The sequence below is a fragment of the Astatotilapia calliptera genome, chromosome 4, assembly GCF_964374335.1.
Source record: "Astatotilapia calliptera chromosome 4, fAstCal68.1, whole genome shotgun sequence".
In the NCBI taxonomy this organism is placed as follows: Eukaryota; Metazoa; Chordata; class Actinopteri; order Cichliformes; family Cichlidae; genus Astatotilapia; species Astatotilapia calliptera.
This window is the reverse complement of record NC_137425.1, coordinates 34,623,386-34,648,904: the sequence shown is the minus strand read 5'-3', so window position 1 is coordinate 34,648,904 and position 25,519 is coordinate 34,623,386. Positions and strand designations below refer to the sequence as shown.

The 25,519-nt window shown below is 41.9% G+C and overlaps 2 protein-coding genes and 1 long non-coding RNA gene across 7 annotated transcripts in view; 2 read left to right on the top strand and 1 right to left on the bottom strand.

The window, feature by feature from the left end:
• Nucleotides 1–1,376, top strand: part of smg1 (SMG1 nonsense mediated mRNA decay associated PI3K related kinase) — a 57,834-nt gene extending 56,458 nt beyond the window's left edge. For all 5 annotated transcript variants that reach the window (XM_080300531.1, XM_026186269.2, XM_026186267.2 and 2 more), the window contains one exon: nucleotides 171–1,376. In XM_080300531.1, the coding sequence (XP_080156657.1) occupies nucleotides 171–248 (78 nt within the window). In that variant the 3' untranslated portion in view covers nucleotides 249–1,376. The remainder of the gene's footprint in view (nucleotides 1–170) is intronic.
• On the bottom strand, nucleotides 681–16,491 carry LOC145428397 (uncharacterized). The gene is made up of 2 exons (XR_013908691.1): nucleotides 16,173–16,491; nucleotides 681–10,782 (listed from the first exon to the last, which is right to left on the bottom strand). It is a non-coding gene; the product is annotated as an uncharacterized LOC145428397 (long non-coding RNA).
• Nucleotides 9,767–25,519, top strand: hao1 (hydroxyacid oxidase (glycolate oxidase) 1). The gene is made up of 8 exons (XM_026186292.2): nucleotides 9,767–9,901; nucleotides 10,658–10,809; nucleotides 17,583–17,853; nucleotides 17,965–18,137; nucleotides 19,924–20,015; nucleotides 22,942–23,100; nucleotides 23,203–23,272; nucleotides 24,540–25,519. Exons 1-8 carry the CDS (start codon nucleotides 9,771–9,773, stop codon nucleotides 24,605–24,607), a joined length of 1,116 nt encoding a protein of 371 aa, XP_026042077.1. The 5' UTR covers nucleotides 9,767–9,770; the 3' UTR covers nucleotides 24,608–25,519.

The window sequence follows — 25,519 nt, the reverse complement described above, 5'->3', positions numbered from 1 at the left end:
TTGTAATGCAGCAGCAGTGGTCTGCATGAGTCTGAGCACAGCAAAGTCCAGTTTTAAACAAAGACTGGAATCGGATCGTCTGAGCAGATTCTAATCATTATGAAAGAGTCAGATATCGTAACAATAACGTTGTCTGTATTTAAAACTGACCACATCTGGTTTGGTTGCAGGTGGACTTTGTTATCAAGGAGGCTACCAACATGGATAACTTGGCCCAGCTGTATGAGGGCTGGACTGCATGGGTGTGAACGCTCTGCTGCTTCATGTCTGGTCCAGCGAAGGCTTGGAGATCCACCAGAGTCCAGCGGGACTTGGGTGTCAACACAGCAGTACCAGGCCATACTAGGGGAAGAATATGGGACGTGGATGCTTAGTCCACCCTCCCGCACCCCTGGGTACCCAAACTGGGGCAGCAACCTCGTAGCATTGCTGCAACCACACTCCCCCCAACAATGGGTGATTGGGCTAACACGGCACTTGGTGCGCCTGCTGACCGGCCTTCCTTTTTGGGGTCTGAGTGGGCATGGTGGCACCAGGAGAGGAAGGAGGGAAGGAAGGCAAAAGCCACCTCACCCTCAACTTGAAAATACCTTCCCTCTCTCACCTACATTGCTGACTGTCAAGTTGTACCTATAAACATCACTGCATCTTTTTGTGGCCGTCAGAGCCCAGCAGAGGGCGGGATGAAGCGAGAGGTGAGCCGTTTTCCTCCGGAGCACACAGCTGACACACTGGCTGGGACTTTACTGTGGCTCAAACTCAGTGGACGGTTAGATGGCTTACACGGCTACGCGTTTTTCTCTCAACTTTTGGCATTATCATCCTGAGCAGCCAGTGGGTAACACTGTGAGGGAGGACGGAGTGAAATGGGGGTTTAAAAAACTCTATTTCAATCCAGCTGCAAGCACGGTGGAAACGTAGTAATCAAACTTTGCTTTGGTTGTTAAAAAGAACAAACTTGACTCTGAAGTGCTGTTAGATTTCACCGAATAAAAGATGAAGTAGAATTGTTTTCTCAGGAGGTCTTTTCTGTTTTTTGTGGTTACAGCTGAAACACCCTGTCATGTTAGTTTCAGGTGGCTGTGAGTCAGCTGAAGGGAAAACCTCTGCTTGATTTTCTTCAGTGTGGATCTTTAATCTGTGTTGTGCTTTACTATCAGTAGGATTAGATTTCTGCCTTTTTCCAACTTGCCCGTCTCGAGCTGCTTGCATCATGTACTTACACCCCAAGCCGTAATGCTTGCTTTTTATGATTTTGGACCTTCTAGTTTTACATTTTTATTGGGAGAAATGTTGTTTTTGGTGATGGTGAAACATGTTAATTCTTAAAGCTTTTATTGGATTTTGTTGGATGCCAAATAAACGTGGAACAGAGAGGTGTGCTGTTTTCTGTGACACTTCTAACTGGGGCTGAACGATTAGACTGGTGCTAAAGAACAGGGGTCTGCTGGAAATGACCATCCTCGCCCAGCTCGACTACGTAGGGATGCTAACTTACCTACGACACAGATAAGTCTTCAACCAGAGGGCTCGATTTTGTACAGTCAGGTCGGATCTGTTTGTTGCATCTGAATTTCTTCAGCTCTTCTGAAGCTCATCCAGGCGAGACAGTGATATTAGACGCCTTATGTCAAAACCAGTGATTTATGGCCCCCTGTCAAATGAATAATGACTTAGTAAGTATTAAAGGAAGTAATAAAAGTTAATGGGAGTCCTCATTTTTATGAATATCATAAAATTCTGATATAACCCCCAAAATTGGATCATAAAAATATGGCAAGAATCAGATGTTTGAGACAGAAATTAAAATGATGGAATATTAAATCATAATGTCGTACTGTTGTCATTTTAAGACAAAGTTTACTTTTTTGTCAAAAAGTAAACTTTTTGAAAGGTTTTTATGGACCTGTGTGAGAAAATGTGTTAAACCACAGTAAAAAGGTTATTAGGATAAGATGCTCGTTATTGTCATGCAGTCACACATGGTGCAATAAGACAAGGAAATTGGAAACTGTCCCACGTCGGCACAACACAGTAACTTGAAGTGGACTTTTTTAAGCACAAGAAAGGTACGAGTAAAAAAAAAAAAAAATGAAATGACTTAATAAATGAGTGAATGTTTATTGCACATTATTATTGTGTGGGCAATAACAATAATAGTAAAGTCCAGGGAGGTATTCAATCAGCTCAGCTGTTTGCATTGATCAGGGCTGTTACCCTGATGTAAAAGCCGCCCTTCAGTCTGTTTGTCCGCGACCTCAGCAGCCTGAACATCCTGCCAGACGGCAGCAGCTTAAACACCCGATGTCCTGGGTGTGGACGGTCCCGTAGGATGCTGGAGCAGGAGACCCATCCACAGGTGGAGCACACTGTCAGTGGAGCAGCAGTAGAAGACGATCAGAAGCTCCTTCGGGTCCATTTTCTGAGGATTCTTAGAAATTGGAGACGCTGTTGGGCCTTCTTTATAATTATTATTCCAATATTATGATTCTTAATTAAACCAGTGCTTTTGTAACAAGATGGAGGGAGCTGGAGGCTGCATGCCCCGCTGGAAGGCTTTCACTCGTTTTATTTGTTTGTTTGAATCGATTTTCCTTTTTTGGATTAAAGTCCGAAGTATAAACGCTCCACCTCATGTAGAGGATCGTACCAGAGTGAGGATCCCCGAGAGGGTCGCACAGCAGCCAGTGTGGGTCAAGTAACATCTAACTCACGGTGCGACCCCCGAGCTGGGACTCCTCCCTGATCCACCAATAAAGCAAAATAAAATATTTAATCTTGTATTTGTGTACTTTGTGGTTATTGAATAAAGATTAGTCACTGATAAACACAGATAATAATAATAATAATGGATTGGATTTATATAGCGCTTTTCAAGGCACCCAAAGCGCTGTACGATACCACTATTCATTCACTCTCACATTCACACACTGGTGGAGGCAGCTGCGGTTGTAGCCACAGCTGCCCTGGGACAGACTGGCCGATGGCGCGATATGGCAGATGACTGAAAGAAATGTTTGATGGAAAAAGGAAACAAAGTGTTTTGTTGCTAAACTTTGAGGTTCCAAGTCACCAATGGTTAAATAAGAAAATGCCAAGAGGAGACGAGCAGCTCCGAGTCTGTATGTAAAACAAACTCCACAGCAGTGATGCTTGTTCTTACATAGGTGCACTTACTCTTTGTTAGGGTAGATCTCATTTTAAAGTCCATTTTGTTGCCATCCTGTGATCTCATTCTGTTTCCAGGGGTCAGAATGTTGACGTTAGACTGTTTGGAATCAGGTTGTGATCTTAAAGTCACAGCAATGATTTTACAGTAGTAGTTACAGTATAATGTCCTTTACATTTCCAAACTCCAGTCATGGTTATGGGGACATTTAAGTTGTTGTTTTGTGTGACTGCACACTGCCCATCAGAGGACACTCAGTAAGCTGCACAGCAGAAGTATGAATCCAGTTTCATTTACAACAACAGTCACCTGGAAGTGAAACAGTTAGTCGCAAAAATGGTGGAAATTGAATAAATTGGAAAATAGTATTTTAGTATTTAGTATTTATTTATTTATTGTCATTGTCAAGAACAATGAAATTTTCCAATTTAGAATAAATCAAATGACTTGATTAACATTTATGGTTTTATTTATTATCTATGACAAAGTGTGTACAGACTGTAAGGACGACTGTATCTTAACTGTTAAGCTCACCCTTCCAACATACGTCTGTGTGCATTACTGACATGATGTCAACATATCAAGGAGTTTATGACTTCTCTGTTTTTCTTTTCTCAAAGATTTCACAACATGTGAAGTTACAGCACAGTTTGTCCAAATGTGTACTTGTTTTTTCAGCCCGGCTGATTTTACAGCATCCACATTAGCTCAGGTAATAAAAGTACAATCATCACACAGACCGGAAGTGAACTTTAATGTTCCAGGTTCTGTTGAAGTCTTGTTAGATGATGTGAATCTTCTCATGGGTCTTATTAGCAGCTCCTTTTAGCTTCTGTGATGCATTTACTTCTCTCACCTTAAACTAGACGTTAGTGTGGTCAAAGTTAACCCGTGTCCTGTTGCCATTTGTATTTCTAAAACCCAACTTCAGTGTTCACCCTGTAGACTCTCAGATGGAAACACCAATGAATTGAGACATTCACAGATTTTATCAGAACATCTTTAACGTCTTTGTTGTTTTTATGTTTTACATAAAAAACTTTAACATTTTATATTTTCAAATGAAAACACAGCAACATGAAAAGATATTTTTCTTTAATGTTGTTGCTGCAGCAATCTCAAATACTAATTATTCTGGGATTTTATGTTCAAACTGTGATTTTCCAAATGTGTGTGGAGTAAAATGAGCTTTCTCTGATGGCGCAAATGTTGTGACCAAGAATCATTCAGGGTTATCAAAACAAACTGTTTTAATAGCAGAAACAGTTCTCAGAGGTTACTGGTTTAAAGGCCATTTAAACCAGTTAAAGTCTAGGAGACAGCGGGAAAGTGGTAGATTAGTGAAAGAGAGAAGACAATAGGGGTGGGGGAAAAAATCGATACTGCGTAGTATCGCGATATTTTGTTTGCCAATAATGTATCGATACAGGGACAGCAGACATCGATATTTTGTTCCAAAAACTTCCAGTCCACCAGATGGTGCGGTTGAGCTTTTTCTCTAGTGAGGTCAGCAGAGGTTAGGTCAGCACATGGGAAAATTGATCAAACAAAGATGGAGGAAGAAAAAGAGATCAGGAAAGCGCCATCTGCGTTTAAATCAAACGTCTGGACGTACTTTGGATTTTTTAACAAGGATGGAACAAATGAGATGGATATGACACATGGGATTTGCAAGGTGTGTCGTATGAAAATAAAGTACTCTGGGAATACTACGAACATGAGGGCCCATCTTACACGGCACCATCCAAATATAGCATTAACCGCGGACGGGAAAGCTAGCTCTGAATCAGCTCCACTGAAAAATCAACCAACGCTGGACACTCTTAGCTTAGCAAAGCTATCTCCCAATTCAGAGCGAGCTAAGAAAATAACACAATCTATCACGTACTTCATCTGCAAAGACCCGCGTCCTTACAACATTGTGGAAAACGAGGGCTTTTCTTACATGATGAAGACGCTGGAACCCAGGTATGTGATACCATCACAACGTTTTTTCGCGGACACAGCGTAAAGTTGAGGACAGTTTGAGCACAGCAGAAAGGGTTGCATTAACTTGCGACGCATGGACCTCGCGGGCTGTGGATTCATATGCGACTATAACAGCTCATTATCTCACAGCGGACTGGCAACTGCTGTCTTACGTTCTCCAAACTCGAACATTACATGAAAGTCACACCGGAGCGAACATTGCAAATCTCCTGCAAAATGCAGCACAGGAATGGGGGATTGCTGACAGAAATCTGGTGGTTGTCACCGACAATGCTTCTAATATGACAATTGCCACTCAGCTAGCGGGATACCTGCATGTGAAGTGTTTCGCCCATATGCTCAATCTGGCATCACAACGAGCCTTAAACCTGCCTGCAGTAGCCAGGGTCTTGGGGAGAGTGCGGCGCATAACTGGGTTTTTCAATAGAAGCACAGTGGCAAACCACGCTCTGGAGCTCTTTTTAGGGCAGCAACAAACAGGACAGTTTACTTATTTTAATTTAAGACATGTTTTATTTTATTTAAATTTAAAACTTTTTTATTTAATGTAAAATTATATTTTGTTTTAAGCTATAATTGTACCAGATAGTTACGTTCAGTTAAGTTGGTTACTAGACTGTTATACAAACCGTTCACTTTGTCAGCAATAAGACTGACTGATGTTGCCCCCCTGGTGTGACAGGTGCCTGGGAGGGGTGCGATCCTAGATCCTGCAGCTGTGTATTGAAATAAAGAGGCACAGATCATGAACTTGTTTACGTTTCAACTGCAGGATTTATTCTGCAGATTTGCCTCCCAGGGGGGTTTACGCTCCTCCTGGCCGCTATGCGCCACCTAGTGGTATTTTTTAAGTAATGCCATGGAAGATGTAAAGTGTAATTAGAAAATACTGATTTAACACTGAACGATATAACAAAGACCAAAATATAACTGGGGTGTTCCCTTTATTTCCTTGTATGAAGACATAAACTGAACTAACATCCCCATAAGTCTTTTTATCTCTTAATTTTTTAACTATTAGTGTAATCCAGATTTACCAGCCACACATTTCAACTTAAACACATATGTTAACCTTTTACACTGACATGAGAGAAAGACTGAGTGTGAGACTTTATTATTAGATAAAATGAATAATGATAAAGTTTACCTTTATGGACAAAATCTGCAGTAGAAAAAATATGTGATAAATCACAAAATATTGTATTGCAATACCCAGAATATTGCAAAAATATATTAAAAAAAAAAAAATCGCAATAATATAGTATCGTGAGTTAAGTATTGTGATAATATCGTATCGTGGGGTGTATGGTGATTCCCACCTCTAGAAGACAACTGAGGCAACAGTGGAGGAGGGCCTATGAGACAGAAAGGGAGGGACTCACTGCCCTGCAGGAGGAAATAAAGCAACAACTTACTAAGCTGCAAAGAGCAGAACACCTCAGACGACAACGTAAGAAGAAAGAACGGACAAGGACCCTTTTCTACAGCAACCCATACAACTTTGTTAAGGGCCTTTTTGTTGAAGAGCAGAGCGGGTGCCTCAAAATGCCCATAAAAGACCTGGAAGATCATCTGAGGAAAGCTTACTCTTATGATCAGAGGCATGAGCCAGTTACCATTCCGACTGATATGCCACCCATCCAGGCACCTGAACACCAAATGGACATAAGACCACCTACATGGAGTGAAGTGGAGAAGGTAGTGAAGAAGGCAAGAGCAGCATCGGCCCCAGGACCTAATGGCATCTCATACAGGCTCTATAAAAACACCCTACGAGTCCTCAAATACCTGTGGAAGCTGATGAAGGTAGCGTGGCAGAAGGCTTGGCGAAGAGCAGGAGGTATTCTGATCCCTAAGGAGAAGAACTCTTCATCCATCAGCCAGTTTTGCCAGATCAGCCTGCTGAATGTACAGGGAAAGATCTTCTTCAGTGATTTGGCCCAAAGACTATCTGCTTTCCTGCAAAGAAACAACTATGTTGACACATCAGTTTAGAAGGCTGGCATCCGGGGATTCTCGGGATGTCTGGAGCATGCTAGCGTCATCTGGCACCAGATTCAAACTGCCAAAAAAGAACGAAGAGACCTTCATGTGGTCTTTTTAGACCTTGCCAACGCCTTTGGGTCAGTCCCACAAGACATCTTGTGGATGGCCTTCAACTATTTCAGCATCTTCCTCCCATTAGGGCCTACATGGATGACATGACTATCATTACAACAACAAAACCATGTACTAGGTGATTCCTACAGAAGCTCCTGGAAAACAATGGGCAAGGATGGAGTTTAAGCCAAGTAAATCTTGCAGCATCTCCATCATAAAAGGAAAACTGACAGTCAAGCAATTCTATATCAGTGGAGAACCAATTCCAACAGTCTTGGAGAAGCCCATAAAGAGCCTGGGACGGTGGTATAATGCAGACCTCAATGATACGTGGCAACTAGAACAATTAAGGCAGAACTTGGCTGATGACCTCAAGCGGATTAACAACACTGCACTCCCAGGGAAACTGAAGCTCTGGTGCTTCCAGTTTGGGTTATTACCCAGACTACTGTGGCCGTTGACAATGTACGAGGTCTCACTCAATCACGCCAATCAACTAGAGAGGCTAGTGAGCTCCTACGCTAAGAAGTGGCTCGGACTTCCCAAGTGCCTCAGCAGCGTTGGACTCTACAGCGACGGGATACTGTCATTGCCTATCCCCAGCCTGGTTGCAGAGTTTAAATGTGCAAATGTGAGGCTTGAGATGTCACTCACGGACTCCCGGGACCCCGTAGTGGGAGGCACTGCTCCCACCCTAGCAACGGGGAGGAAGTGGACCCCAGCCACATCTGTGCTACGGGCCAAACCTGCTCTTCGGCATCGTGACGTGGTGGGTCACGTCCAACAGGGCAGAGGTGGATTTGGTCTTGGCGCAGTAACACCTCGGTGGCAACAGGCATCTGTAACCGAATGTCGAAGAATGGTGGTGTAGGAGGTGTGTCGACAGGAGGAAACAGCCAGACATGCCAGAGCCGTAGCGCTGGCCAAACATGGTCGCTGGATGAATTGGGAGAGTGTGGAAAAGAGGAAACTCTCATGGAGTGAAATCTGGGGCTCGGAGTCTAATAGACTAAGTTTCATCATCCGCGTGACATACGATGTGCTACCTTCTCCAATAAATCTGCAGCTGTGGTTTGGAAAGGACCCATCCTCCCCCCTGTGTACAGTCCCAGCAACACTCAAGCACATCTTGGTTGGTTGTAGGACTAGCCTTACTCAGGGCAGATACACATGGAGACACAACTAGGTTCTCAGGTGTCTAGCCAAGAAAGTTTAGTGCAAAAGAAAATCCATCAACGCTCAACCTTTCACGAACCAAGAGGAGCGTCAGTGTTCATTAACATTTGCCCGGGAAGGAGACAAACCACAGCCAAATACGGCGAGTGTCCTCAGCGACCAGAAGAGAGAAGGATGCCACACCATGGATGTGGACAAGTGGGTGAAGAATTTGTCTGACACACAGCTCACCCAAGCAGAGAAAAACATCCTTGCTAAAGGGTTGAATTTTGCTGTGACGCAGAGACAAATCTGATCGGAGCTGATCACAGCCACAGAAACTGCAATTTGAAACAGCAACAATATTGCAAAAGTGGAAGCAGAGCAACTACGGCCTGTCTCAGCAATGCAAAGCCCCCAGCATCCAACATCAGCATGGAGGAGAGGAAGGCACTCACATCACTTGGTAATGACAGGCAAGGGTATGTGCACAGTTTTGCTAAACCAGAAAGACTATCAAGAGAAAATGTTGTCACTGCTCAGTGGTGAAAATACAAAAAGGGAGGCAGAAGAACAGCACATCAAGAAGGCCCTGAGTAAATGTAGTTGTCCCACCTGGACTTTTGCCAAAGCTGGGAAGACTCCTAAAGAAAGCTCCAGCCGATCCAGGAGAGAAGGACGACCGTTGCCTAAGAGAAAACCTGTAGTGATCCCGTACATGTCAGGAGTATCAGAACTGCTGAGACGCATTCTTTCTAAACACTGAGTTTCTGTGGCTTTTAACCCCCAAAACACGCTAACCCTTATAAATCACTGGTTTGACACAAAGTATCCACAGAGTACCACCTCTCTGCTGTTTTTAATGAAAACATCATTGGGTTCAAAGTTCACAGAAGGCACATGAAGTTTCAAAGTTCGTAGGCAGTCAGCACTAGACATGGCAACACTCTAATCTGGCAACACACAGGCCCAGATGGTGTGGAATCCTCACAGCTGCAGTCTTATCTTGTGTAAACAGAGCAAAGCAGAAACTCCTCTGAGTTTAATTCATTTATGATTTATTTCTATAGGACAGAGTCACAACAACACTCGAGCCCAACAATAAAACAATCAAAGCACAGGAAGGACAAACTGGGCTTTAATAGGAAGAAACCTTCTGCTCAATCAGGCTCAGGGAGGCGTCGTGTCTGATGCCATCAATAAGGGCTGAAGAGAAACGTAAAGCACAGGAGTCAGGACGTGAAAGGCTCACAGCTTGTGAAACCTCTGGCAGGTTAATGATTAAACTAGTTCTGTTTATTGCAAATCACAGAGAGGCTGCAGTTTTCAGTTTTCTGGTAGTTCGAAGTGAAAAACAATGCAGCGTGTGTGTGTGTTGGACTTTGAGGAGGAAGCCAGGAAAACTCTTCCTAAAGCTGTGTATGACTACTACCGCTCAGGAGCTGATGAGCAAAAGACACTGGCTGACAATGTGGCTGCCTTCAACAGGTAAAACACAGACGTGTGGAGGTCACTGTCGTTGATGTGGTAATACAAAAATACTGAACTGAACATTCAGAGTAAGAATTTCTACAAACCGTGTTGGAGCCTGAATCCAAAGCTGAAATTACACACAGCAGCTGCTCTGGACTCTGATGCTTGTCTTTTTATCATTTTACATTATTTATGTGCTAACAGGTACGTTTAATGTGTAATGAATTACACTATAGGGACATAAGTACCACACCTGTTTATCTTTGGATCCAGGTGTTTTCTGTGCCATTTCCACAGGTGTATAAAATCCAGGAGTTAGCCATGCAGGCTGCCTTTACAAACACACTACTGCAAACCTGCAGAGCTCCAAGCCTCCTGCGCTGGAAGCTTAATGGCTTTCAACAGCTGTGTAATATGTAATTCAGATAAATGTAACAGCCCAGTACTTTGTCTATATATATATATATATTGATGTGCTTCTACCAAAGCTTTCAGTTGTAGAAATAACGTGTTTTTTTTTTTGTTTTTAAAAAAAAAAAAAAAAAAAGGATGACAAAGGATGAACTGAAGCTCCGCCATCACGTGATGTCACATGCTGCTGTTTCTGATGTCACTTCCAAAAAAAAAAAGAAATAACGTGTTTTCTTTTCAGAATCAGTCTGTCTCCGTTTTTCAATGGACATCAGAGTGTGAATGAATCTTTGTAAGTAAAAAGAAGCTGCAGAAGTGTAACTGTAGAATGACCTCTTCCACTATTACACACGTGTGTAGGTGGTATCTGGTTCCTCGAGTGCTGAGGGACGTGTCTACAGTGGATCTGTCTGTCTCAGTGCTGGGGGAGAAGCTCAGCATGCCGCTCTGCATCGCTGCCACTGCAATGCAGAGGATGGCTCATCCTGAAGGAGAGACAGCCACAGCAAAAGGTTAACACACACTAAAGACACACGCACAAAACTGGGAACACAAAATGGAAAAAATGTAGCCTCGGTTTTCCAATTAGGTAAAATGAATGGATAAAATAACCCAGATCGTTTTATCACAGTACAGCTGTGCTATGTAGAGACAACATCAGCCAGAGTGTGCAGGTGTCTGTAAGTTATTACTTCTGCATCTGGTGCTACAGAAGAGGAGCAATCATAAAACAAGTGGCAATGTTTCTGTTGGCTCAACAAACAACAACAAACACACAAACTGTGCAATCTGCTGCACAGTGTGATGCTCGCTGAAGGTCCAGCCGCTGGATTACTCAGGAGGAGAAATGCGTGCAGGTATCTGCAGTCAGAGACAGAGAACGCTAAGAGAGGAAGATGAGAGGTAGTATTTTGTCATGGTTGGCTGTGTGGCAGGCAAGCAGAAGTGGTGGACCCAAAATCGACCCAAAATTCGGCTGCTGCTGGGCGACCTGGTGCCCGCGGGCACTGTGTTGGTGACCCCTGACTCAGACCATTATATTTGTTCGCAGATGTTGGCAGCTGTCAGCTAATAGTTTTCAGCTATTTTGAAACCAAAAAAGAAAAAACACATTTTATCCATAATAGCAATCGAACTGAAACAGAAAATGCAAAATGCTGTTTATGGTCTCCTCACAACAATGACAAGAAAAATAAACTGGGCCAATATGGCATGTTTGTTAATACAGAGACACACATGTTAATGTGATCTCTGGTCTCCCACTCAGAGACACAGGTCTCCCAGTGTCCAGCATTCAGAGGCTACGTGAGGACACTCTTCATGTGAGAGAAAATCTGCTCACACAGACATGTAGAGCCAAATACTGTCAATAAGGCCTCTGCAATGTTCTGAAGACAGTTAAACTTGTCAAGTAGTGATGTCCAGCAGGTGAACATGCAGCTCCATGAACACACACAGCTGTGGATTCCAGCTGCATCTGTAGTTCTGCAAACTTTGACCGCCACAGTGTCAAGCTTTTCAGTTCAATCAGCTGCATTTCGATGTCCTCTGTGTTCAGGCAGTTAATGTGAGACAAACCCAGCTCCTCATTAAAGCTTTCTGGTTTGATCAGAAAAGAAAACATTGGTCCATACACCTGAAAGTCCCAAAAACGCATTGTGAATTCTGTCTCAAGTCTACGGATGTATCCGTGTATTTCCGTGGTGATGATGCACTGAGAAGTGAGAAGGTGAGAAGTTCGGCCATCCGGGAGGGGCTCAGAGTAGAGCAGCTGCTGCTCCACATCGAAAGGAGCCAGCTGAGGTGGTTCGGGCATCTGACAAGGATGCCCCCTGGGCGCCTCCTGGGTGAGGTGTTCCAGGCATGTCCCACCGGGAGGAGGCCCCGGGGCAGACCCAGGACACGCTGGAGAGATTATATCTCTCGGCTGGCCTGGGAACGCCTTGGTGTTCCCCCGGATAAGCTGGAGGAGGTGGCTGGGGAGAGGGAGGTCTGGGCCTCTTTGCTTAGGCTGCTGCCCCCACGACCCGGCCCCGGATAAAGCGGATGAAGATGGATGGATGGATGGATGGATGATGCACTGAGCTGAAAGCTCCTGAAGCATTTGAAGTATCTGAATGTGGAAATTTCAACATTGACTGATAAAACTGCCAGCTAGCAACGTCCCTCTCACCAGTTAGCTAAGTTATTTTTAGCCAATTACAAGTTGAATAAGTTGGGGTTGTTAGCTAAGATACCGTCATTAAGAAGCGCCACAACTAATGTATTTATGCAAACTCAAGGAAAAGGCATAAAGCCTTTGAATGAAAACAAACGCTCTTGTGACAGTGATGTACAGTCTTGTTGGTATATGTATGATTTCTATACATTTTGCATCAGATAAAAACTTTGGTTGTAAGATAATTATTTATTAAAGCTAGACATTTTAAATGAGAATAAGAAAGAAAAGTATTTCTTTGTGCCCCTCTTACAAAGCTGTTACCAGCTGTCAGTGACTTAGAAAAGGATCCTGGTGTTATCTGTCTCTCAGAAACAGTTCATAACTTCCCTTCAACTCATTCATGTCACCTAAAAGGTAAACCTGTTTCTCCATCAGCTGTTCAGCTCTGATGATTCAGTAAGGACATCTCCTGGTTTCATCTTCATGTTTCCCTCTCACCAGATATACAAATCGATATCATGACCAGCAGCTTTACAGCTGTGGCTCCAGCAAGCATCAGCTGATACTAGAAATTAATGTTAAATAAATTCTAACAACAGCTGATCAAGCTTAAACGTGTGTCAACTTGGACATCCGGTCAAACTGACGCATGCGTGCACTGCTTCTCGAGCCAATTTTGAACTAGTTTTGTCATAATTTTCAGTGCTTTTGCTTGCTGTTAATTTCGAACCAGAACCAGTGAGTACCACATGATTACAAACCTCGGTGAACACTGCTTAATTTAAATCATCACAAGAGAAAAGGAAGAAAAGAAAGAAAGAATAAAAAAAAGAGAAGAAGGAAAAAGGAAAAGGGAGGAGAAAAAGAAAAAAGACAAAAAAGAAAAAGAAAAGAAAAAAAGAAAGAAAGAAAGAAATAGAAAAAAAAAGTATCCTTTGTGTGGGAAATCCGCTTCATTAGGGTCATGACGCGGGCGAGATTGCGCTCCCGGGATGAGTCCGCTGGGTCCATGTACTGGTCGCGTCGTTCTGTCATGGTTGGCTGTGTGGCAGGCAAGCAGACGTGGTGGACCCAAAATTGCAGGACTCTTGGAGATGGGAATAAACTGAAAATGCAGCTTTATTGCTGGAGGAATGATTCACGAAATAAAACTTACAAAAACAAAACTCCAACCCGAGGTGCTGGAGGACAGGACATTACAAACACACAGCAAGTTGCGGGTACGACGCGACACTGACACAGAGAAACACAGGGCTTAAATACACAGATGGCAGTAATCAAGGGATGAGAGACAGGAGGGGAACACACCTGGGAGAAATCACAGCTGACGAGACAGGGGAAACGTAATCTGAGCACACTCACATACGACAGAGACCTTCACAATAAAACAGGAAACTCAGACACATGGAACCAGACAAGACATTGAACTAAACAGACAGATTAACAAACAGACGGGGTGACACCATAGACAGACAGATACAGACGCAGACTCAGAGGCAGACCAAATATAACACGTAGAACTCGAACAATAATAATAATCATGATAATAAATTGGAAAATGCTAATAATAAACTTAAAGCGCTGGGTCACCGACCAAGGACCATGACAGTATTTGAAGGGAAGAACTGCACATTTAAAGATTTGATTAATGTCATAATGTTTCATCACAAATTGAATCTGTATATGGGGTATTTTCATAAATTATGTATTTTCATATTGTGAGACATCCTACAATTTGTTGCATCAAAGTACTGGGTAGTTTTGTGCTGTACTGAGGTGAATTCCTAGTAAAGCACTGTTAGGCTGTTCCTTATGGTCAGACTTATGTTACGCAGTAGGTTACTTAGCATTTAAGATGATAATACTTAGATTAACCCACTTAATTCAACCTTTATAACAACTGTATACAGTATAAGGATGGTAGTGGGCTATCCCCAGTGGATAAAGATGGTACAAACAGCATGCTGTAAAGGACAGCTTGTGAAATGTCTGCTTCTATCTTGTTGGATTCAGTTTTGTAAATCCACAATGGTCAGCTGGTCACACCCTGCACAGCCTGTCCTGGAGCTCACATTACACATCACTGCGAGTTGTGAGACACTGCACAGATCTCAGGCTCCCACTTTAACCCCTGACTGTTCTCATTGTTCTGTGGAAGCAAAGTCGCCCTCAAACAGACAACAGCTAAAAAGTTCTCATTCTCATAACAGATTCAAGCCGAGTGAAAACATTCAAATTAGAATTTCAATTCAAAGATTCTTTGCCTTCTCATCTTTTTATTTTACTGTTTTATTAGTCGATCACAGGGTTCAGTTATTTCCTCCGACATACTCCTACTGAGATACTTTGGGAAACTTTGGGAATCACCTTGTTGGTGCAAAAATATTGTTTTGTCTGTTACTGTGTTATCGTTGGCATTTGTCATAGATTTATTCTGTGACCATCTGCCAGTAAAATTGCTTAAACAAGCAAGTGAAAAGTCTTTGCCAGGTTTGATTCATCCTCTGAGTCAGGAGCCTTTTTTGTCAGTTTAGTTTTATTGGTAAATTTTCCTTTCCGGTTGTTCTGAATTTTTGTTGCTGTTCTGGTTTATAAAGCGTCCATTTAGTCCTTTTTTCTTCGTGCTGAGCTTCCTTTGGTGTGTCACCTCTTCCATAATGTAGATTTCCTCTACAATCTGTGTCCACTGGTCCAGGGTAGGAGGATCTTCTTTTCCCTATCCCTTGGTGATAGCCTTTTTCCAGCATTAGTGATATTTTAACCAAATATCTGTATTTTAAGGTGCGATCATAGCTCAGGAGTTGGTAGTTTGTCTTGTAATTGGAAGGTTGCCGGTTTGAGCCCCGGCTCGGACAGTCTCGGTCGTTGTGTCCTTGGGCAAGACACTTCACCTGTTGCCTACTGGTGATGGTCAGAGGGGCCGATGGCGCGATATGGCAGCCTGGCTTCTGTCAGTCTGCCCCAGGGCAGCTGTGGCTACAACCGTAGCTGCCTCCACCAGTGTGTGAATGCGAGAGTGGAATTGTTTTGTTTTTTTTAACTTGAGTATGAACTCATACAAAAAGCAGCAAGATATTAAAAAAAACTGTTTTATTGATTAAAACACACTATATCGGATTCATATTGGTATCGGCAGATATCAAAATTTTTGATATCGGTATCGGACATAAAAAAGTGGTATCGTGCCATCTCTACTAACAACAGCTGATCAAGCTTAAACGTGCTGCTGTTGTTTAGCGCGACATCTGCTGGTTTCCTCTTTCTGGCGCAAAGTGGGCGATCAACAAACGAGAGAGACGATCAGCTGATCATTGATCAGTTTCATGATTGAAGTAGAAACAGGAGAGGGAGGGGAGAGAATGAGAGAAGAAGAGGCAGCTGTGCAGCGTAAACACAGAATAACTCCAGCTTTGTCTTTTTCATCGTAGCTGAAGTCCGGAACAAACTGTGTTCCTTTTCACCTCAACACGAAACGCGTAATATTTTCTCTGAATACGAGACGATTCCGTTTTTTAGGGAACGGTTGGCAACTCTAATAATTAACCTTATGAACAAAATAAAGTTCAACATCAGTAACATAGCACCACCCAGCTGTACAGAAACTCTATCATGCTAGCTAGCACGCAGCACGAAAAAGTCAGCATAACGAAAATAAACTCCACCTAAACTTGGTTCATATCTGACACAGATAGACTGCAGGTCATAACTTCTTACCTGAAGTTCAGTTCACCTGACACTCTCGGACCAGCGCCCGCCTCGGGTCTCTCCTCTTGCCTCCCTTTTCCTTCATCCACCTGCTGGCCTCCACCACTTGCTAATGTTACTGAATCTGTGGAAGCTCCGCGACAGCCACCACACGAAGTAACGAGTAACGAGCCTATCTAAATCCCAGTAACGACTAACGCGTTCCTGATTTTGGCATAATAACTAGTTACCGTGCTCGTTACCACAATAATAACGTAGTTACTGTAGCGCGTTACTTAATAACGCATTAGTCCCAACACTGGCCATTTCTCTGTCTGACAAAACTCTCACTCACTTTTTCTCTGTGTGACTCAAGAGTGCCCCCCACGGGAGGAACATGAATATTCCAGCACGCTGAAGACATGAACACAGCATCAGCACACAGAAAAACACTGTGTCCTGATTAAAAGTTAACAGAACTAAGATAAAAAAGGTACATTCTTCCCTGCTGTGCCTCATGTGTGCTACATGTTCACGGTGGCTGTTTCGATTATTCGAAAGTTCTGTATTGAAGACAAATACTACCCCCGAAAAAGTAAGTACAAGATGGATTCATGTGATTGCTTTCAAAATCATAGGAGCATGAAGGAATTACAGTTGTCAGAACATATATATCTATAAAATATGGCAATAGTTTTATCAAGGTCTTCTATAAGTTTGTTCTGATAATTATCTTGTTCTGTTCTCTAATCCTAAATAATTATAGTCTTTGCATGATTAATATATTATTCAGTGTTAAGTATCACTGTATAAACAGTGACACATCATTTAAAAAACAAAAAAAAACCCAAAACCTGACATGAGGACATTTCCCTCGTGTCTCTTGGTTCATTGCTCCCTACTCATAGGTTAGTTTTCAAGTTTAATTTATTTTCATCTTTTCATTTTTTGTGTCAGCCTACTAAGCGGCTAGTCTTTGATTAAATTTACACTGCCTCAAAGCCTCTGCATTTGGGGCATCACAACCCTCACACTTCACACGTATGACATGCCCCTGTAGGAGTTTAGAGGTGTTTAGGAGTTTGTTCTTTACTGTGATTTTGTTGAGGCCATAGAAATCTATCTTTGTCTCTGTTCAACAAAGAAAAAACATCACCAATAGGAGAGGAAAGGGGCGGATTATACTGGAAGCAAGAGAGTGAGTGAAATATTTCTCCATAGCTTTTCATTTGGGTTCAGTTAAGTTGTAGAGACGACTAGTGGGCAAAAGGCAACTGGACAGATCTATGGAAAAATTATTAGGTAGGTGAGGAAGGGGAGAGGGCGAGATCTTTACTGAATACCTGAGTTGGGTTAGTTAAGTTAAAGTATTATCATAACCTCCTTTGAAACTTCTTTGGAAAAGACCATTGTCACCAGTAATATAACATTTCTTCACAGCATGCAAAGCAATGGGAACTGGGATGATGCTGAGTTCCTGGGCCACCTCAACAATAGAGGAAGTGATGTCAGCAATGACTACCTCACTGGGCAGTGGTGGTGTCCTCTGGCTGCAGCTCTACATCTATAAAGACAGGGAGCTCACGCTGTCGTTGGTGCGCCGGGCCGAGAAGGCGGGCTATAAAGCCATCTTTGTTACCGTGGATACACCATACCTAGGGAAGAGATTGGATGATGTGCGCAACCGCTTTAAGATGCCCCCACACCTGAGGTAGGGAAACAAAAAGAACAGTACAGGCTGTGTAATTACACCACGTTCCTTTGTAGCATCGAACTCTGAACTCTTCTTTCTCTCTGTGTCTTTGTGCATGTGTGATTCCAGCATGGCTAACTTCTCAACAGCCTCCCTGGCTTTCTCCGAGGGAGACTACGGCAATGACAGTGGCCTGGCTGTTTATGTTGCAAACGCCATAGACCCTTCTATCTGTTGGGATGACATCACGTGGCTGAAAAAACACACACGCCTCCCTGTGATTGTAAAAGGAGTATTAAATGGTAGATGGACACACACACACACACACACACACACACACACACACACACACACACACACACACACACACACACACACACACACACACACACACACACACACACACACACACAGTTACAGATCGGAGTGAGGAAAGAGAATCATGACAGTCTCACCATCTCACTCATATATCCACCATATTACCAAAACTGTTCACTCACCCATCCAGGTGTTCCAGTCACTTCCATGGCCACATGGAATCAGGTACCTGGAGGCTCTCAGCTCAGTTTCCATGGCCAAGCAGCTGCATCTAAGTCTTACATGAGCAAGTGCAAAGTGCAGTGTTGTGGGGCACTCCGCCACTAGACTGTCGAACAGTGCAGACATGTCCTCTGAAGTGACGCGTCATGCTTGTCCGTCTGGCAATTCCATGGACAAGTCTGGATGTGGTCAGGAGACTTGTCTGACTACACTGTGCCGACGTAAGATTCTGGTGTGGGGTTCTTTTTCAGGAGCTGGCTCAGCCCTTTAGTTACAGTGAAAGGAACGCGTGTTTCAGTATACCTAGAACATACCTAGAACTATGTGGGAATAGTGTGGGGATGGCCTCTTTGTGTTCCAACATGTCTGTGCACCAACGCACAAGATTAAGTGAGTGTGGTGTGGAAGAACTTGGCTGGCAGGCACAGAGTCCTGATGACACACAACTCTATATTTTATCATCAACTCAGGACCATAGCTCCTACCCTCGTTTATAGAAAATAAAACGGTTTTTAGGTCTTACGGGTCTTAGCAAAAGATCTCCTACAGCTTATTCAGATGCAGGGGGCTGAATCAACCAGGTTCAAAAATGTTGAGAACATTGGTCCTGTTTTCAAATCTATACATTAGCATCTGATGTCACAATGGATGTATTTTAAAACTCTTCTACTAGTTTAAAAAGAACTAAATGGACTTGGACTGAATCAGCGTAATACTAAGGCATCCATTGTAACTTACACTATGTACTGAACTCGCAGTAACAGACCTTCAAAATATCCCCAATCAAGAAAAAAACAAAGAAAAATCATTTAGTCTTTTTTTTGTCATCAACTGTGGAACAAACTTTCTGAAAACCTGAAATCATCGAGTTTTACTTCGTTTAAATCAGGCCTCAAAACGTTTTATTATTGGAAGTAGCCTATTAATGAACCACATCTGCAAACTGATTTGATTCCATTTAATTTCTAGTGGGTGGTCCCTCATGTTCACCTTTTTGTGGTCTAAAAGTTAGATGTCAGAGAGCAGACTAAGAGTTGGCTACAGAGGACTGGATCTTCTCTTAATAAACTGTTTTGACATTACTTTTACCAAAGTTGTTGCAGAAATAACCTCTAATCTCTAATAAATATATATTACTGCAGATCTGCAAACACAGAAAACAACTCTTCCGATTAGAAGCAAAAAAGAAACAAGACTTTTCCATTTCTCTGATTAGTTTTGTACGGTTTATATCATGACCTGTATACATGTATCTTTATACTCCTTTCTATCCCTCTGAGTTGGCTTGTCTGGATAGTTGTATACAAATAAATTTGACTTAAGATGCTTTTCAAGTAGACTTTAAAGCATCCAGTGCTGCACACATCAGTGGTTATATTTTGGCAGTATTAGGAAAATGAAAGTCGCAGACATTTGGTGAGGTACATACACACTGGTTCCTCACAGGTATACTAGGAAAACAATGCTATCAAGAGTAACTGTATTCAAATACAGAATATGCTCATCACACAGAAACCCTGAGCTTATTTCTCTGATTTTGTGTGTCAGGTGAGGATGCTGCCAAGGCTGTGAACTGTGGTGTCAGTGGCATCCTGGTGTCCAATCACGGAGCTCGGCAACTGGACGGGGTTTCTGCCACGGTCTGTGTGTGTGTGTGTGCATTTGAATTTTTCTGTTTTTGGGTGGATTGCAATTGAACTCTGACAAATACAAGTTTTCATTAAGCAGCCCTAAATGTTTGATCTTATAATAATAATAATAATAATAATATTAAAAATGTATAACCTGAATCTGTTTTTATACTCGGTGCGTCCATCCAGTAAAAGTGGCTTCACAGATGCATGAGGTGACCTGAAATGATTGTTTTGGATAAAACTGGGGCTCCCGAAGAAGGACCTGACTGCTGAACCCAGGATTGTCTTAAATATGTTTAAATATGAAATCTTATCTACTTTTCTTAAGACTCTCATTTCCTACTCTGCGTGCAGTGTTACGGTGACAGTTTTGAGTTTGAGTTCATGTTTCCTTTTGGTTTTGGAAGTGATTTATCTTTGAGGGCTTTGGTTGTAGTTATCATTTTGTGACTCTCTTGTGGCCTTGCATATAAAATTCAGAACTGCAGGAAACCATTCCATCCTTTCCACCGGAGGTAGTCTTTAATAAAACCACACTCTGTGGGCACAAGCGTGGTTGGAGTTTGGTTCCAGACTATGGAGATAAAGGATTGTCAATCTCATCTTAATATCGCTTTGCATAGAGACTGCCTCGTGACAAGGACAGGCACAGAACAGAGGAGACATGTCCTCTAAAGTGGTGCAGCTTGGTTCGGTTTGGCTTGATTCTGCTGTGGTCTGTAGTAATAATACAAACAACTAAACAATCAGTAACATAAACAATGACCTCACAGGAGGGTTAAAACTAGCATAAATTAGCTTAGTAGCATGAATGGTGCCTTAGCATAAGATTAGTGTATACACAAGTGAACAAATACATGTGCTAATATTTAATCTACATGACATCATCAGAACTCACCTTCTGGCATTCACACAGAGCAGTTAACCAAGGAAATACAGCTATCCAGTAAAAAGGGCAAAAGAAAAAGATGTGTGCTATCAGCAGCCGTAATGGGAGAAAGTAGACATTATAAACATTCACCACATGGCATCAAACACAGGTCGTGCATTGAAGGAGCTCCAGTAAGAGATGGCTTTCACAGACTATCAGTGGATGAAACATAATACTATAGAGAAATAACCAACATGTAAACGGTGTGCTTTCTAACACCTCAGATGATGACAAGCCTTGTCTCTTTATGGGAGACAGCACCCCACATCATCACACCTTTTCCACCAAAACATGTTGCCCTCAGTATTGCATTCAACAAGTCTTCTCCACACTTCTACCCACCCACGTCCACCTGCCATAGGCAGAATCTGGACTCATCGCTGAAATATGGGCCTGACGATGAAGGGCAGTCATGGCAGGACTCCTGGCAGAGACCAGACATTGGCTGTGTGCAGTTTGTTCTGGATTGTCTGGGTAGAGAGCAGTCAACCATATTGTCCTGAAAACCTTGACTGCAAATCTGTTGAAGGTTGCTTATGTTTCCTAAGTGCTGACAGGGAGAGGAAATGTTATTCTTGTGATGTCGTCATCTTGGGACGCCCACTTCATGGCCTGTGTCTGACATCCCCTGTTATATGCAACTTGGCCTTCAATTTGAAGATGGTACTAGGGCACTCCAAATAATGCTGTAATTTGGGGTTTTTGGTTGTTTTAGGAACAGCAGCTTGAAAATGCCCTCTGGCACAGGCCCTATCCAGATCAGTCAAACTTAGCATGATGGGAGCAGACACCAACTGACTGCTGACATGCTCACTCAGGCACCAACCAGACTCTTAATTGTCAGCACTTGGGATACCAGCAGCTCAAAACAAGTCAAGTCACTTAAGTCAAGTGGCTTGTCATTTCAGCCATGTGCAGTGGTACAGTGTACTGTGAAGCAAGACAACGTTCCTCAAAGACCGCGGTGCTACATATAACAGGCAATCAACACAGGAATACATAAAGTGCAAGTGTGCAAAAATTGCAACAGAAACAAAACAAAGACAGTGCAACACCAGACAGAACAGAACAATGCAGGCAAATGCAACAATGGGCTGTGCAAAAAGTAATTTGATGTACGAAGGGGTGTATGAGAGGACGTAAGTCCTCTGCTCAACCCATCGATGTATTTTCTTTAAGAATGTGGCAACATTTAAGGGCAAATGAATCTTACTGTTGGAAAGACTGTTTATTGCCAGGAAACGTGGTTGCAATGAATAATCAACCAAACACAGATTTCCTTACTATTTGTTAAAGTTCATTTAGTTTGTAATTTGTGTCGTGTACTTTTGGTTTTCGTCTGGATTGGAGTCAATTTGTCTTTTATTCTATTTGATATCTGGTTTAATGTTTGTGAAGTTGTTGCTTTAGATCATAGGTGTCAAACTCTGGCCCGCGGGCCAAATTTGGCCCGCAGCCTAATTAACATTTGGCCCACGAAGCCAAAACAAGTTACTATCAGAGCTGGCCTGCTGGTATCATACAGCTAATATATATATTGTTTAGTATTAAGCTTTGCTTGTTCCATATTCAGTTTTCCAGCAAAACGGGTTTGAGTCCATAAGAAAAGATTCATTCTTATATCTGGAGGAATAAATATATTTAATAAATACTAACGTTATCCCGCGACTTTGTTCCAGTTTTGAATTTTGGCCCACTGTTTGGTTGAGTTTGACACCCCTGCTTTAGATTAATTCTTTGTTTAGTTTAGAAGTCTTTATTTTTCTTTTCAAGTTTTATTGAATTCTTGTCGGAGTTTTCAGTATTTGCTAACTTTAGTTCCTGTAGACATTTAGTTTACTTTTTAGGTCAACACTAGTGTTATTTCTTGACGTGTGCTTGAACAAAATGTTAAACATCTATACCAAATTCATTTGGAACATTGATACATTAGAATTTGAGGATATGATTTGAGTTAATAATTGTCATTGTAGTTGATCACTGTGTGTTTTGTGTGTGTAGCTAGATGCCTTGGAGGAGGTGGTGAGGGCAGTGCAGGGTCGATGTGAAGTCTACATGGATGGAGGAGTGAGACGCGGGACAGACGTCCTAAAGGCCTTAGCTCTGGGAGCAAAGGCTGTTTTCATTGGTCGACCTGTGCTGTGGGGCCTTGCCTGCCAGGTGAAGCACTTCAGTAGCTTTTTTCCACCATCACATTTTTGGGCTCCAAAATAAAGATGGTTATTTATAAAAACATCATCTTGGTTTTCTATGTCTGCCCAGGGGGAACAAGGAGTTATTGAGCTTCTGGAGCTTCTGAAAGATGAACTGCGACTGGCTATGGCCCTGTCAGGTAACAAGAACACAGGAAATGTACTTTGCAGAAAAGTCACTTATAAACTATTTTTACAAACCCGTTGAATATAAACACAAATGTGGACAAAAAAAGCACATTGTGTATGTTAAAGTGAAGACTAGGGTTAAGGTTTGGTTTCAGAAAGCAGCAATTTATCTTAATTTGTTAAAAAGGAATTATATTGTATGTTGCCAAAGACAGCCTTACCTATCTGTTGTTAAAATGACTCCAAAAACAGATGAATTGTGCAAACTACATGCCAACAATGAACTGTTGTGGAATCAATCATTAGATGTTCTATGCTGCCAATGTCTATGAATAAATGCATAAACAAGGATGCAAGGACAAAAACAATCTTCAATAAACGGATTTAAAAGACAAGACAACCCAGATTAGGCCCATCTTTACTATATCTGCCGTATGACAGACAGAGGAGGCCTGTGTGTGCCAGGTCTGCTCAGGTCTCTGCTGCCTCCTGCTGGTTTTCACCCACAATATCCCAAAACAGTAGCATGGAGTTCCAGGTGAAGACTCTCAGAGGCTCTGTCTCAACGCCATGGATAAGATATTTGTCGACCTTCAGCCAAGTTCAAACATGAATATAAAGCTCTGATTGTTCTGATTGTAGAGCTCTGTGATCAGCATGTGTTGATGATGCAGCTCAAATAGATCTTTGTTTTTTATTAAGAACTTTTAACATTTGTTTTATTATGTGGATCTGCTTTGCTAGTTTTACATTACATGTGCCTTTTTACTGCAATTGTTTTATATTAATTTCATTCATATGTATTGATGTTTTTTTTTTTCATTTTAGGATTTTGACACCATGTAATTTTCTAAACTGAAGAATCCACAAAAAACATAATGAAGTATTAAGTGGAACATTCCCACTGCCCAGTCCTTAAATACTTTAAAGCTCGGAGACTTTCTCTCAGTCAGCCTCAGAATATGACTTTGATTAGGGTGTTTTTCTGCTGGGAATGAGAGATGTAAGAAGGAATATGAAAACAAACTGATAAGAAATGTATAATTAACAGAACTAAAACATTAAAGTCAAAGACTGTGATATGTTGTTAAAAGTGGAGAAATTATTCTAGAATATTTGGTTCCTCCAATCTTGAAAACACAAGATGAAGTAAGCTATTTTATTGTATCAATATATTTAACCTGATTGAGTCTTGTTACATTTACATCAGTTCAGATTTCAGACTTTGTCATCACTGGAGACTATTTGACAAACATGGTTTTGTGTGTTTGTGTCCAGGTTGTCGTTCAGTTTCTGAAGTAAGCAGGTCCCTGGTCAGGAGAATGGACTTCACCTCGAGGATGTGAGAGAACTGAAGAATACACGAATCATTTTTTTTATGAATCACTAAATGAATTCTTGATGTCAAAACAAAGTGCTGTTTCCTGTTAAAAGGTAATGTTTTTAAAGTGGTGCTTTTGACTAGAGCATGTAAAAACTGATACAAAATACAGGGCCGTAAATCTTTGGACATACAGTCTCCCATAAGACAAGCCCTGGAGCTGATTGTGAGTAATGAACTTGTATTTAGCATCTTTTAACTGAAACGCTCAATATTGAGATTAAATCTAACTGTGAATTGTTAATATAAATATGTTGTTTAATTGAGAAAAACACATTCGAATCACATCACATCTAGCCCCGTCAAAAACACTTAAGGATGAAGTTGTTTCGTTAGCAAAGTCGAAAATCAAGAGTTTTTATTTAGGTTTGACTTCAGATTTTCAATTTTATATCAGTTTTAATTAGTTTTTACCAATTGTTTGCTAGCTTAGTTCAGTTTTTATTTTTTTGAACATCCTTAGTTTCAGTTATAGTTTTGATTAGTTTCAGTTATAGTTTTAGTTGTGTTTGCAATAATTAAGTGCAACAAAATCCCAGTTTCATCATATCAGTCATTCTCTTCTGCTCATCCTTGGGTATGTTGCGATTCCAGCTACCATACTGCACCCTGGACAGGTCGCCAGTCTGTCGCAGGGCTAACACACAGAGACAGACAACTCACATTCCCACCTAAGGGGAACCTATGGGTTCTTTAAAAAAATAAAAAAATGAGGGCAGATGAACAACCATTGATAGCAGGCAACTGTAAAAGATATATCTTGGCCCCAATAAGACTATTAACTCTTGCAGCACCGGGTGCATTGCTAAACTTTTTGAAGGCAACTGACTCACACAGTTGTGTAGATATCCCAGTCTCAATAAACATATTCACCAAC